Source organism: Cervus elaphus, chromosome 17 (genome assembly GCF_910594005.1).
Source record: "Cervus elaphus chromosome 17, mCerEla1.1, whole genome shotgun sequence".
Classification (NCBI taxonomy): domain Eukaryota; kingdom Metazoa; phylum Chordata; class Mammalia; order Artiodactyla; family Cervidae; genus Cervus; species Cervus elaphus.
This window is the reverse complement of record NC_057831.1, coordinates 63,883,281-63,899,665: the sequence shown is the minus strand read 5'-3', so window position 1 is coordinate 63,899,665 and position 16,385 is coordinate 63,883,281. Positions and strand designations below refer to the sequence as shown.

The window sequence follows — 16,385 nt, the reverse complement described above, 5'->3', positions numbered from 1 at the left end:
CAACATTGTGTTCAGTTCAGTTCAATCACTCAGTCATGTTTGACTCTTTGCGATCCCGTGAACCACAGCACGCCAGGCCTCCCTGTCCATCACCAACTCCCGGAGTTTACCCAAACTCATGTCCATTGAGTCGGTGATGCCATCCAGCCATCTCATCCTCTTTCGTCCCCTTCTCCTCCTACCCCCAATCCCTCCCAGCATCAGGGTCTTTTCCAATGAGTCAGCTCTTCCCATGAGGTGGCCAAAGTATTGGAGTTTCAGCTTCAGCATCAGTTCTTCCAATGAACACCCAGGACTGATCTCCTTTAGGATGGACTGGTTGGATCTCCTTGCAGTCCAAGGGACTCGCAAGGGTCTTCTCCAACACCACAGCTCAAAAGCATCAGCTCTTCGGTACTCAGCTTTCTTTATAGTTCAACTTTCACATCCATACATGACTACTGGGAAAATCATAGCTTTGACTAGATGGACCTTTGTTGACAAAGTAATGTCTCTGCTTTTTAATATGCTGTCTAGGTTGGTCATAACTTTCCTTCCAAGGAGTAAGTGTCTTTTTATTTCATGGCTGCAATCACCATCTGCAGTGATTTTGGAGCCCAAAAAAATAAAGTCTGACACTGTTTCCCCATCTATTTGCCATGAAGTAATGGGACCGGATGCCATGATCTTAGTTTTCTGAATGTTGAGATTGAAACTAACTTTTTGACTCTCCTCTTTCACTTCCATCAAGAGGCTCTTTAGTTCTTCTTCACTTTCTGCCATAAGGGTGGTGTCATCTGCATATCTGAGGTTATTGATATTTCTCCCAGCAATCTTGATTTCAGTCCAGCATTTCTCCTGATGTACTTTGCATATAAGTTAAATAAGCAGGGTGACAATATACAGCCTTGACGTACTCCTTTTCCTATTTGGAACCAGTCTGTTCTTCCATGTCCAGTTCTAACTGTTGCTTCCTGACCTGCATACAGATTTCTCAAGAGGCAGGTCAGGTGGTCTGGTATTCCCATCTCTTTCTGAATTTTCCACAGTTTATTGTGATCCACACAGTCAAAGGCTTTGGCATAGTCAGTAAAGCAGAAATAGGTGTTTTTCTGGAACTCTCTTGCTTTTTCAGTGATCCAGTGGATGTTACCAATTTGATCTCTGGTTCCTCTGCCTTTTCTGAAACCAGCTTGAACATCTGGAAGTTCACGTATTGCTGAAGCCTGGCTTGGAGAATTTTGATCATTACTTTAGTAGCGTGTGAGATGAGTGCAATTGTGGGGTAGTTTGAGCATTCTTTGGCATTGCCTTTCTTTGGGATTGGAATGAAAACTGACCTTTTCCAGTCCTGTGGTCACTGCTGAGTTTTCCAAATTTTCTGGCATATTGAGTGCAGCACTTTCACAGCATCATCTTTTAGGATTTGAAATAGCTCACCTGGAATTCCATCACCTCCACTAGCTTTGTTTGTAGTGATGCTTCCTAAGGCCCACTTGACTTCACATTCCAGGATGTCTGGCTCTAGGTGAGTGTGAGTGATCACACCAACGTGATTATCTGGGTCTTGAGGATCTTTTCTATACAGTTCTTCTGTGTATTCTTGCCACCTCTTCTTAATATCTTCTGCTTCTGTTAGGTCCATACCATTTCTGTCCTTTATTGAGCCCATCTTTGCATGAATGTTCCCTTGGTATCTCGAATTTTCTTGAAGAGATCTCCAGTCTTTCCCATTCTGTTGTTTTCCTCTATTTCTTTGCATTGATCGCTGAAGAAGGCTTTCTTATCTCTCCTTGCTATTCTTTGGAACTCTGCATTCAAATGGGAATATCTTTCCTTTTCTCTTTTGCTTTTCGCTTCTCTTCTTTTTGCAGCTATTTGTAAGGCCTCCTCAGACAGCCATTTTGCTTTTTTGTATTTCTTTATCTTGGGGATGGTCTTGGTTCCTATCTCTTGTACAATTTCATGAACCTCCATCCATAATTCATCAGGCACTCTGTCAGATCTAGTCCCTTAATCTATTTCTAACTTCCACTGTATAGTCATAAGGGATTTGATTTAGGTCATACCTGAGTGATCTAGTGGTTTTCTCCACTTTCTTCAATTTAAGTCTGAATTTGGCAATAAGGAGTTCATGATCTGAGCCAGTCAGCTCCTGGTCTTGTTTTGCTGACTGTGTAGAGCTTCTCCATGTTTGCCTGCAAATAATATAATCAATCTGATTTCGGTGTCAACCATCTGGTGATGCCCATGTGTAGAGTCTTCTCTTGTGTTGTTGGAAGAGGGTGTTTGCTATGAATAGTGCGTTCTCTTGGCAGAACTCTATTAGCTTTTGTCCTGCTTCATTTTGTATTCCAAGGCCAAATTTGCCTGTTACTCCAGGTGTTTCTTGACTTCCTGCTTTTGCATTCCAGTCCCCTATAATGAAAAGGACATCTTTTTGGGGTGTTAGTCTAGAAGCTCTTGTAGGTCTTCATAGAACTGTTCAACTTCAGCTTCTTCAGTGTTACTGGTTGGGGCATAGACTTGGATTATTGTGATGTTGAATGGTTTGCCTTGGAAATGAACAGAGATCATTCTGTCATTTTTGAGATTGCATCCCAGTACTGCATTTTGGACTCTTTTGTTGACCTTGATGGCTTCTCCATTTCTTCTAAGGGATTCCTGCCCACAGTAATAGATATAATGGTCATCTGTGTTAAATTCACCCATTCTAGTCCATCTTAGTTCACTGATTCCTAGAATGTTGACGTTCACTCTGCCATCTCCTGTTTGACCACGTCCAGTTTCCCTTGATTCACGGGCCTGACATTCCAGGTTCCTAAGCAATCTTGCTCTTTACAGTATTACTACAACAGTGTGTTAGTTTATGTTATATAGCACAGTGACTCAGTATATATGTGTAGACATATCTATAAACATATATGTATGATTTTTTAGATTCTTTTCCCTAACAGATTATTACAAAATACTGAGTATACAGTGAACCCTTGTTGTTTATCTATTTTATGTATGTAGTTTGCATGTTAATCCCAAACTCTTAATTTGTTCCTCCCACATCTTCTTCCCCTTTGGTAACCATAAGTTTCTTTTCTGTCTATGTGTCTGTTTCTGTTTTATAAATAAGTTCATTTTTATCAGTGTTTAGATTCTACATGTAAGTGATATCCTATTAATATATAGTTTTCTTTCTCAGTCTGGTTTACTTCCCCTCAGTATGATGATCTCTAGGTCCATCCGTGTTACTGACAAAAGATTCATTTGCTAAATGCTTGGTGTTCATTGTCTCATTAAGTGCAGTGAACACTCAATTAACCTTGGGTGTGTACATTATGTATAAAGACAGCCTGACTGGGCAGAAAGTTAGAGGCTGAGAACCAGATCAAAGTCCCTTAACTTTCCCTTGTACAAATAATATTAATGTTTCAGGAACTATCATCATTGAAAATAAAAATAAAATCACTTCCACATGTATTACCATCTTTATCCTATGCTCCTAAATAATTTCTGCAGCAGAAAATATTGCCCCATTAGTGATGCCTTTCATTAAGAGGCATCCACGTCAAAAGTGCAGACTCTGGAGCAAGAGGGCCTAGGTTGTAACCTGAAGTCTGCCGTTTGTTAGCTGTGAGCCTTCAGTGAGTTATTTCTGCCTGTTTCCCCAAGTGTTACAGCAGGGTGAGTTGTCACTACTGTGTGAGGTCGCTGTGAGGATTCGGTGAGTTTATTTGGATACTATTCTGACAGTCCGAGCTGCTGTCTCTCTCATTTTGAGACTTGCTACTTGATACTATCCCATGTGACTGTTCTCTTTATTTTATAGTTATTGTGATTGGTTGATGAGCTTTGAATGCTTTCTTGGTTGATTACAAACTCATAGCCACTGTTCTGTCTCATTTGTCCCCAAATAATAGAAATTCCCAGTGGTATGTGTGGGGGAGAGCGTTGGTTATAGCTGTATCCATTCAATATTTCCTATCCAGATAAGCTAACATAAGGAAATTATGTATCATACAGTAAGGATACTGGTAACACTAATAATAATGATAATAAAATTTGCCATGTACTGATAGAGATCATCTTATTTAATCTTCAGAATAACTCACCAAGTTAGGCATTAGTAATTTTATATGGATAAGGATATAGACACAAAGAGGTTAAGAAACTTGTATAAAATCATATATTGAAGTGATAAACCCAAAACAATTTCTGCCTCACTTTGAGAACCCGCTCATGTCCATCCGCCACTCTGCCTTTATGTGGTGGGGCTGGGGGTGGGGGAGGCTGTCTGGGGACCCGGGAGCTTGCAGACGACTTCGGAGCTGCTGGGTGGGTTTGTCTGGCTGTGTGCTCTGCGTACTTTGTGGGGACTCTTCCATTTGCTTCTGATTGTGCTCGGGCACCAAGAGACTGGTTTGGATTGAAAATTATGCCCAATAATGAAGTCTTCTAAGACCTAAGATGTGCCAGAACAGTAACTATTTAATTTGTGAGATTTTCGACGGTACTTTCTTAAGGAAGTTAAGTTTTAAGTATGTGGGGTGGGGGGGGGGGTGGTGAACAGTCTATTTCGTATGAAATTCAAATAAAAAATAAATAATTCTGGGCTAGCATTTATCTGTCCCAATTCTCATTTTTCTCTTTACTCAAGAAAGAATTTGCTGAGTAAGAGATGTCACTCAAGATCATGCAAAAACAAAAATGAATAAAAATTAGTGTAAATATGAGAAGTAGAGTATGCCAAATTCTCTGGAAAGGTCTATCTCTAAAGATGTATGCCTCTTAAATTTTCTAGTTATTCCAGTAGAGTAAAACATGAAATCTGAGTAAATGCCAGCTGGCATGTCTACATCATTGCTAGTTCATTTTCTAGGAGTGGCTGGCCCAAAATTCACTCCTGTGTATAGTCTTAGCCTACTCTTAAATGTCCTCTTCCAGCTCCTGGGCCAGCCAATATGGTGCATATTCAGCATTCTAAAAACAGGGCCTGGCATCAATATCTGAACTTGTCAAAAAAGTTCCATGGTTATTAAGGTATTTTCGGGGTAGATGTGGTAACAGATGTACCGTCTTCCCAGATGCAGAAGAAGCATGGCTTCTTATCTGAGAGGTTAGCATCTGTCTGCTGTTCTGCTGGTGTCCATTTAACCAACTGCTTCACTAGACACAGGTGCAAAAAGCCCATTCCTGTCATGCTAGTTCTTTCTTAAAATTGAACTCCAGACAGAGAAACTTCTTAATGTCTAAAGGGATGGCAATTTCAAACACTCAGCCAACTGTTTATGCCAGTTACTTTCTTAATTTTGCCAACAGTCTTAAAATAGGAACCATAATATCTGAAAGACCTTTCTGCGAATTTGTAAATCAAGTGTACTCTAGACAATAAAAAAGAAATGCAAAGCAGCCACATAGCCATATATTGTTGAACATATTCATAAACTTGGTGACCTACCCTCCTTAACAATCAGAAAGTCATTGTTGGATTCACAGCTCGATAATTGCATTAATATTCTGCTTACTTGTCATTAATGATGGAATTTCTTCTCATAATGCAGGAGAGAAAAAACCATTACTGCTTATCCTCAGGAGAAATTGTTCTATTACCAAAAAAATGTTCAAAGCAACATGGATAATCTTAAGTTGTTTATATTTGAGTTTCAGATTCCTTTTTGATTACATTATGGTCTCTGTAAAACTTTCTGATTTCTGAGTAGTATTCTTATTTAAATGGCACTGTTTATATTTTATTTTCAAGCTCTTTCAGTATAATTTCTATACTATTAGAGGAAATATACCTAATAAAGTTGTAGAACAGTTTTGAATTCTTAATAGGCCATTTAACTTGCTATGAAGAAGAAGAAAAACTTTGATTTATATTTAAATTTTGCAGCTAGAAGTTTTCAGAATTAATCTAGGGTTTATTCACTATCTCACAATGACCATGGGGATGGTGACATTTTCCTGAAATTTAACATAGAAGCCTAAAAATAAAAATAAAATAAAATAGAGGCCTAAAAGTCCTGAGGTCTCTTTCTGAAACAAAGTCTAATAAATTCACAATATTGCATTTTCATAGGCATTTAGGTATTTATATATTTGATTGAATAAACATATTTTAAGTCTGTTTTAAACTTATAAAATGTTAAAAATATCACAAACCTTTCTTTTAAAAGAGAATACAACCAAATTCTCAACTTGTTCCCTCTGTATAGTTTATGGAATATTTTTGAAAGATCCATAGTTCAGAAGCTACACAGTTGTTCTAATTTCTCATGTTTTAAAACTGACAATTCAGAAAGGATTAGAAAGAAAATGGATTGGTGAAGAGCTGAAAAATGTATTTTTATTTACTACACATTTTTCATGTGCTCGGCACTATGTGAAATATGGTAAATCCCAAAGCGGTGTTAAACATTTCTGTCCTTAAGGAGTCAACGCTTAATGAAGTTGTGGAAACAAAGCTCACACAAATGGAACAATTAGGGAACAATACAAGGTAGGATATAATTAAGTGCCCAGTTGAAGAGACAATGTTATTTCTCCCTACATCAAAATATTTTTATTCCTTCATTATTTCATGGGGCTCACTGTCTCTTCAGTTTAATATGGGACTTTAGGCTAGGGATTGGCATGGATTGGAATAAATAGTTTATGCCTTCATCATTGTTATTGTCTTCATCATCATCATTCCCAAGCATCTGAGTGTGTCAAATCAGGAGATTTCCTAAGTATTACATAGAATGATTTAAATGGATATGATAAATCTCCAAATAAATTTTCCAAACTTAACTACATAACATGGATTAGATCCACAGAGATGCAGAGAGGGCCAATTGTGCGAATATTTAACATCCTTAAATCATGCATTTCTCTATAGTTTCAGTGGCAAGTGGGATTTTTTTCATTGAGAATGGGGATTGACATTTTTCCAGGCTCTGCAGAAAAGGTTTTTCTGGAGATGATATGCTTCAGAAGCTTATTGATGGGAGAGAAATACTGTTATTCTTGTTACCAGTATTTTCCTGCCAACCATAAACTGAAGGGCCGTAGATGTCCAATCAAAGGAAATCAGTCCTGAATATTTATTGGAAGTACTGATGTTGAAGCTCCAATACTTTGGCCACCTAATTCGAAGAACTGACTCGATGGAAAAGACCCTGATGCCTGGAAGGATTGAAGTCAGGAAGAGAAGGGGATGACAGAGAATGAGATGGTTGGATGGCATCACCGACTCAATGGACATGAGTCTGAACACGCTCTGAGAGTTGGTGATGGACAGGGAAGCCTGGCTTGCTGCAGTCTATGGGGTCGCAAAGAGTTGGACATCACTGAGTGACTGAACTGAACTGAGATGTCCAATATTTTTAAAACCAAATTGTTCTAGAAATCTGTTTCTTGGGAGCATTCCTTCTGTTTTATATAAATTGAATATTTTATAACTAGTACATTTATTATTTTAATTCAATAGGTAATATTCAGGTAAAGATTTTGAGTGTATATAACTTGTGGTTTTTCTGGTAGAGAGTTTCAATCACATGGGCCATGCCTACCCCAGGCGTGAAGTTCTGATCCTTTAATTTCCAGTGCTGCCATCTTCCCACTGCTGGCTGAGAACCAGTGCTTCAGTGAGTCACACTTCCTGTTAGGTGTTCAGTTTCTCAGGTATATTGGCCTGGGTGCTAATGTCAACCCAAGGTATGTTAGTTGCCTTACATACTTTAAATCTTCATAGTAAACTCAGTAAGTGGGTATCAGGTGAAACCCAGTGTGTTTTCCTAACTTAATCCAACTCACACTGAGCCAGTGATTGGAGGAGTCAGTATTTGAACCACATCTGTCTCTCACTCCAAAGCCTGTGCTAATTTCACTGAACCATTAGGATTGGAATCATATGAAAGATGGTTTGTTTTGAGTTATTATAAACTTTGTTACTGCCACCCCACCAAATTTCCAGATCTTTTCGTTTGGTTGTTTTTTCTGTGTAGAAGTAACCAGAAAGTATTTTTTCTCTTTGCTCTTTTCCTTTGAAGGAATAACCACAGTCCTGACCATGACCACGCTGAGCATCAGTGCACGGCATTCTTTACCCAAAGTGTCCTATGCGACTGCCATGGATTGGTTCATAGCTGTCTGCTTTGCTTTTGTGTTTTCGGCCCTTATTGAGTTTGCTGCTGTCAACTACTTTACCAATGTCCAAATGGAAAAAGCCAAAAGGAAGGCATCAAAAGCCCCCCAGGAAATTTCAGCTGCTCCAGTGCTGAGAGAAAAGCATCTTGAAACACCTCTGCAGGTATTTGACTTAATATCCTTTAGCTCATGATTTTAGCATCTTGGTGAAATTTCCATTGCCAGGGGAAAAGCTAGGAAGTTGAAAATCCCAATGATAATTTGTAACTCATTTAAAAATTCAAAAAAAAAAATTAAAGGATAATCATAAATTTCAACTTTGAAACTATGATTAATGGCTTAAAAATTAAACAGCTCTGGATGAGACAGATGTACTCGGAGCTAGTTCTAATGAAAGTTCAGAATTTAAAACTTTTCAATATTTAGGGAGCAAAATCTTATGTATGCACTTAAGAGAAACCTGTAGATACCCTTAAGCAGGTTGGAAAAGCATCTTTGTAGAGTTCATTGAACAAAATAAAGCAGCGATTCTTAGCATGGCTCTGCATTAGAACTGCCCCCACGGGGCTGTGCCCTTGTATGAAAAAAGAAAAGAAAACCAATAAACAAGAAGACTCGTAGGTGCAGGTGATATCCATCCAAGATTGAGAAGTCTTGTCCTAAAGAGCCAGATCTAAAAGGATATGAAAGTATATAAGAGCTACTGTAATTTACTTTGGGCACATAAGTGATTCTAAAAAATAAAAAAAATTAAAAAGTGACTTTTGGATACCAGTTGTACAAAAATAGCAAATCATCATGAAAATGAGAAAGCAAGCAATCATCACCTCCTCTTCCTCCTCCTCCTCTCCTTTCTCCTCCCCCTCCTCTGAGACTCCACTCTCTCTCTCTCTTTTTCTTTCCTGAATCAAAGAAGTATCTATGGTCACTTATACACAGCCTTATTGTAGTTGCTGCCACAAATGAGTCTAAAGCTCCTTTTGTCTGCATGTGCCCAAATCAAAGTGTATGTAAGTCACCAACATTATTCTCTATAGGTAATAACTCATCCCCTTAATTATTCAAACATGCATTCATTCTTTTTTTCACTCATTCACCAAATACACATGTAAAACCAACTATGCACCAGACACTGTTGATGATCTGAGAAACAAAGGCATACAAAGCCCTTTGACAATTATCTTACTCTATGGACTTACATTTAAGTATGTAGGACAGGGGAGACAGAAAATTTACAAAAAATGTACATATATAGCAAAACAGGCACGTTAGATGGTGCATTGCTTCGATAGTGCTGAATCACCAAAGTGGGAAGGAAATGTTAGGGCCTTGTGGCAACAGTGGAATTCAGTTCCGAGAACAGGCAGTCAGGAGGTCCTCCCAGGGAAGATGCCAGTAGAACAAATTAGGTTAGCCATTTACAGGGTAGGTATGAGCTGGTTAGGGTCCCTCAGTTTATAGCTCGCCTTCCCAGGACAGGGATACGGGCACTGGTTCTCTAAGAATGACAGATGAGCGGATAGAAAAATTACTGTCCTTCCATTAAAGTAAGTTGGATAGCTTACATTTTCTTCTAAAGAAATCAATTTCATCAAGATTTTCAAAATTATTAGGATGAATTTTGTTTACTGTTGTCAGATAGAAAACTCATTATCAACAGCTTTATTCCCTTTCCCTTTCCCCATAAGTAATTTTCTGTCCTTTCTGCCTTTTATTGTGTTTTGTTGTGTTTGTTGTTTTGCTTTGTTGTATTGAGGCCTTGGTAGAATAATTCTATCTACCATTCCTTTAAAAAACTATCCTGTGTTTATTTATTTACTTTTTATTCTTATTGTTGACTTAAGATTTATTTTAATTTCATCTTTCTGCAGGTTAATTTTGTTACTCTTTTTCTAGCATTTTGAGTTTAGTTCTTAATCTATTTCCATTGTTTCTTATTTAATAATAAAGTTTCCTTCATTGCAATGAGATTTCCTTTGCATACAGCTTTGGCCATAATTCATAACTTTTTAATGATACATTATCATAATTATTTGCTAAATATTCTGCAATTATGCTGCTATTTTTCTATATAAGCTCATAATTATTTGGAAGATAATATTGTAAGTTCCAAAAGGGATATTGTTTGTTTATCTAGCTTCATTGTACTTTTAGTTGAACCCACCTTATGTTCAGAAATGTTACCTGTATAGATTTGAATGTTTCTGATATTTTCATTGTGGTCTGAATTATACTAAAGCCGATAAATGTTTGATGGAAATTAAGGAGTCGACTATTAGTTACTAATTTTACCTAAAACATTCTTATGTCACCTCTTAATAACTTTATAAATCACTTCTTGTCTTCTTGATCTTTCAAATACCAAGAAAGTTAAGAAAAATTCTCCAAAAATGAGTCTGTGTTAGTTTTGCATTTTAACTAGTTTTGTCTTGTGCATATTGATGCTATGATACTCAACATGTAAAGATTTATAACAGCCCTATTTTCATTTAACTCTGTGAATTTGATCATAAAATAACCTCTTTGGGGATATTCCATATAATGCTCCTTGAATTCTATTTGGTCTGATTTCATTAACTTTTATATTCTTTCTTAATATTAACTTTTATAGTGCATTTTTATTGCTAAATTTTCACATTCTTTATTTTTTCATATACTTTGAAAGCTATCTGTCCTATTATTATATAACCAGTATTTATCTTTAACTTTTAAAACAACATATTTCAACTTATAATTTTCTAATATTGTGGAAGTTATTAAATATATTGACTTTTCCTTGTAGCTATCAACTCCCCCTGATCCCAGGATTGCTAAAGTCTAAAGATTCTGCATCTGGAGACATTGTGTATATATATACATATATATGTAGTTTTTTTCTGTTTATAATGATTTGATGTGGTTCTCTTTTCATTTTTGCAAGGTGATAAGACTCCTGCATAGTGTTATTGTATATACTTGAAAGTACTGCTTGACTAGCATAAAGCTATTCTGCAGAGTTTCCCAAGGTGGGATGAGAAGCAATACCGCCTTGAAGCGTGTTTTCTGACTGTAACAGTTGTCATCGCTGATGAATGCTAGCGTTGCCGCGTCCGGTTGGCTAAGTCCGCTTGGATTCTGTCAGTCCTCTTGGCAGCACTGGCCTCACTCTGTGTGCAAGCGGCCTGACAAAGAATCAGATGATGAAATTTGTTTGTGAAGGGCATAGAGTCATGGTCTTTACAGGTTTGGAGGGAATTTATAATAAATTTCATCAAAATGTATGTTTCACATCCTCTCCAGCATGTAACCATGTGTGTATTATAACTTGGATCTCCAGAGCAGTTTCCTTGAGGAGTCTGTGTTCTGAGGACAGTGATGAATGAGTTGGCCATCCGTCCTCCAGCGTACGTATTGCTGCCAGGACACACCTGGCGTTGGGGCTTCAGCTGTCATTGAATACTTTCAGTAAGTTTAGCTTTGAAGGTTGAGAATGCATTAAAACTGAGGAAGGGAAGGAGACAGAGAAAAACACAGATAAATAAGGAGAAGGAAATCAAGAAGGGGAAAGAGTATGTTAAGAGCAAGAGTTTAAAATATGTTGCTGCAAGGAAATACTCTAATCATCTTAGTAAGTTTGGATTTTCAGTATAGATTTTAATCAAATAGTTGAAATTTTATTATTCTAATGTGTTCCAACTTGTGTAGCTGTTTGCTTATTTGAATAATGCTGCCTTGGTTTAAAATGTGTTTAAACTCCTCACAATATTTGATAATTCACTGGTCCTTTGGGAAAGCTCACTAGTAGTTTGATTCATGGTCACTGTATATGACCTATGGACTGTTAATGGCCTAGCAGAGTTTTATGGTTACCATTTTTATTTCTTGGGAATTGGAAAGCTTATGGTTTATGGAATATTCATGAAGCAAGGAGAAAAGGCCGATCGGCAGACTCTAAGAGCAGCCGGGGGCAGCCTGAGTGTGTTTTTAGGCATCAGGAGGGACAGTGGATGTTTTGCTTCTGCGACATTACTGTAATTCTGGCTTTGCCTTTGCCGTTCCAGTACTTAAGCTGAGCTCTGTTTTCGTGGTTCTATCCTTCCGCACGCTTACTGCTTCTTGGAGTGCCTGCTTGCTCACTGACACAGGTGATCTGGGTTAACAGGATGGTTTGGAAAATAAGTAACTATAGAATGTGGAGATTTCTTAGTAAAATCATGTTTTAACAATTATTTGAAAATATATTCTGCAGTTCTTGTTCAGTCAGAAAGTATACATTAATGTATGCACATTGTATATTGTGAAAAATCCCATGATATAATGACTAAAATTCCTTGGACTTTTGCATTGTGTCAGGTACTGTGTGATATGCTTATCATGTGCTAATTAATTGCAAGCTCACAATAACTTTTATAGATGAAGAAAGTGACCCTTGAAGCTGTTAAGTGATGTATTTAAGATAACACAACTAGAAAATTGTAGACCCAATATTTACCTTAATTTAGCTGTGTCTGAGTGTAGGGTTTGTTCTTTTAAATTCTGTTTTATAGTATTTAATTTATAATATAGCTATACAGATAGACATTAGAATGTATGTGTGCATATATATATATATATATATATATATATATATAAAATACATGTGTATAAAATGATGAGCCTAACACAGAATCATTTGTTTGTATTTCTATGACTAAATAACAACAGCAAAATATTCCAAATGCTTTTAGTAATAACTTTTACAGACATTGTAGATACACTTTAATTCTAACAACTTATAAAATATGTTCTATTTTTGTCCATGTTTTACCAATGAGGATATTGCTAGTTAGGAATCAAGCAATCTGCCCAAAGTGATTTGTCTGGTAAGTGGCAGGGCTAGGCTTGCAAACCTCAAACTTCTCATTTCACATCTTACTGACTGATTAGATGCTGGGACAGGGAACTGAAGGAGGAGATAGATGGTGGTGGCGTCATTCATTAGAATAGAGAAGAGCGGTGAAGCATGTTTAAGGAAGAAGCTAATTAGCTCAAGTTCAGACAGGTGGGCTTTTCCATAGCGAGACATTTTCTCCTATCCCATGATAGGAGGGAGTGTAAATGGATACTTTTCTGAACACAAGTGCATACTTCTCCACTGCGCACCCTTCCTGTCCCATCTACCTAATGGCTTTGACTGTTTCCATTTCACTTAGCCACTCTTCATGGACTTTTCACTGTTAAAGTGCTCATAGATTCTTACAAGGATATTTGTAAATTAAATAGCTATTTGCTCCGCTTAGAATCTTTAAGAAAAAGACGATATTAAAAGAGTATATAAATAATTCAAGATGCACCTTGGATTTAGTAATTCTTTACCATCTATTCTTCAAAGTCAAACTCTAGCCCTGTTTCCCAGATGAGGATCATTTTGACCAACCTTAAGGATCTCAGGAACATGGTGGCAAGAGTCCGCACCTGCAAAGTGGAGCAATGACAGGACAACAGAAGAAAGGATCGGAAAATAGGGGCTGTTTGTCTTTCTCTGTGTGACTTATTTCACTAAGACTACCCTCCAGACCCAGCCATGTTATAGCAAATGGCAACATTCTTTTGATGGTTAAGTAGTGTTTCATTGTGTGTGTGTGTGTATATATATATTTTATGTGTAACACATATATATGTAACACATATATACTACATCTTTTTAATCCATTCATCTGTTGATGGAAGCAATTTAGGTTGCTTCCATATCATGGCAACTGTAAATAGGGCTGCAGTGAACCTGGGGGTACATATAGTTTTTCAAATTAGTGTTTTTGTTTTCTTTGGAAATATGCTCAGGAGTGGAATTACTGGATCATATGGTGGCTCTGTTTTTAGTTTCTTGAGAAAGCTTCTTACTGTTCTCCACAGTGGCTGTGCCGATGTACCCCCCCCCACTTGTGTACAGAACGCCTCACTGCACAGGGTCGCCACACCCTCTCCAGCATTTTTTTGTGCTCTTTATGATGATAGCCATCTGACAAGTGTGAGGTGCTACCTCAGATGGTTTTGATTTGCATTTCCCTGATGGTCACTGTAGCTGTGATCACTATTATTGTTTATTTCCTTGAAGCATCTTTGACATCTAACACATGCACCACGCATAATTCATTATCTATAATATTTTAAAGTATTTTGAATAAATTGTTTCATATGTGATTACTCTATTTACCTACATGGATGGAGAACTCCTTAATAAGATTGATTGTGGCTTCATTCTGTCTTCCCATACAACACATAACCCAGTGTCTGATAGTCACAGTTGTTTATTATAATCAGCCAGCTATAGTAATCAGACAATAGGAACTGTGGTGCCTCTAAAAACCAATACGTTTATCACCGATTTCCAAAAGCACTTGCATTTTAATGTAATGTTCCTCCTTACCACAGTTAAGTGTGAACTTCAGGTGGATGTTAAGTGGTGAGCTAGAGCCAGGTCACCGTGAGGATCAGGAACAGCAGATAGTCATTCTGAGACATGGATGTCAACAGTCGGCCTTAGTTAGTGGGCAACTGCAGGGAACTGAGGAGGACACTTTGAAAACAAAATCAAGCAAAATGAAAAGTCCCTGTAAATTTATAAGTGCACCATGCTTTATGAGGAGAGTACAGTTTGTTGTCCTGGGATCCTTTTTGTCATCTCTGTCACAGAAAGTGAAAGTCGCTGTCTTGTCCGATTCTTCGCAACCCCATGGACTATACCGTCCCTGGAATTCTCCAGGCCAGAATGCTGGGGTGGGTAGCCTTTCCCTTCTCCAGGGGATCTTCCCAACCCAGGGACCGAACCCCGGTCTCCTGCATTGCAGGCAGATTCTTTACCAGCTGAGCCACCGGGGAAGCCCAAGAATACTGGAGTGCAGAGCCTATCCCTCCTCCAGGGGACGTTCCCAGCCGAGGAATTGAGCTGGGGTCTCCTGCACCGCAGGCGGCTTCTTTACCAGCTGAGCCACCGGGGAAGCCCACACAGATATCGGTGTCTGTGAGCAACACCAGTGTTAAGTGCGATGATTTCCCAGTGCTTGGTAATACACAAGTCTCATTGCATTCTAACAGGCTCTATAAACTAGGCCGGTTTCAGATTTTCATCTCAGTCATTCTCAAAATTCCTCTTAGAAATGCTGTGCTTTGAATAGTTTAAGCTAGCATGCAAAAAAAAAACACACCTTGTTTTCTCATTTATCCTTATTTCTTTCATTTCCTAACTTATTTTAAAATCTCTTTCCGTGGCAGTTTGAACAAGGATGTGAAGAGGTACTGTCATTTCACTTGACATTTCGGTTTGTTGGTGACAGTCCTAGTTTAATGACTTCTTTAAGTCTTATATAAATTGTACCTCTCTGAAGTCATACTTTTTTCTGTACTGAATGTTCTGTAGTTAGTAATGCTCTTTAGGCAATGAGTAATTGTTTAATCGCACAATTATTAAACTGGATGATTTAAGTGTCATGAGTATCAGAACTATGTTTAATTTCCGACCATGTTTTTCATCTGTTACTTTTATTATGTGTCACCTGCTGACTCATGAGAAATTGTCATTTTGCTAAAGCAAGAGAGCCACATCTCAGTTAGCAATTTAACAAGTGTTTCCAGAGCAACTACTATGCGCTAGGCATCAGAGCATAGTCTTAAAGTGAAGGAGACAGGATATTACTCTTATAATTGGCTATATGTAATATATAGAATCTTGGTTTTAGAATAATTCAAGTATGTTTATAGTAGCATAAGCTTACTCTCAAATATTCACTGCTACCTTAGACCTGTGTGCTGGAATATGGATCTATGAATTCAGTTACCTACTGGGAACCTATTTATTTATGGCTATATTAATGGAACACTTGTTAAGTGTAGTAGTTTGGGAATACTCTGAGGGTAGTGTGGGGGGTGACATTCAACACTTAACTTCAGAAATTTAAATAATGATATGTATGTGAATGTGAATAAATGAATATGAACGTGAATGAATAAATGTGAAAAATGCTTTGAAGGATGTTTGAGAGGGTGATGATAAATTATATCAGAGAGAGTTAAGCTGAGACTTCAGATTAGTCTTTGGAATGCAAAAAGTGACAAGGTAAGAGACATTATTCAAAATGACAAAGGGAGAAGATGCGATCAGTTTTAGTAGCTTATTGAAGTAATACTGTGCATATCTTGGTAATTATTTGTAATAACATCACATGGGAAGAAAAATGCTAACATTAGCATCATGATTGAAAATTTAAGCTATTTTCTTTTCCGGAAGGGGACATGCCATAATTTCAATGCTACATCAGGAAGGC

General features: G+C 37.6%; 1 protein-coding gene across 1 annotated transcript in view; it reads left to right on the top strand.

Moving 5' to 3' along the window:
* The window catches only part of GABRA4 (gamma-aminobutyric acid type A receptor subunit alpha4), a 75,533-nt gene that overhangs the window by 22,037 nt on the left and 37,111 nt on the right, over positions 1-16,385 (top strand). Inside the window, exon 8 of the mRNA XM_043871484.1 lies at positions 8,010-8,269. Within this exon, the coding sequence (XP_043727419.1) occupies positions 8,010-8,269 (260 nt within the window). The remainder of the gene's footprint in view (positions 1-8,009; positions 8,270-16,385) is intronic.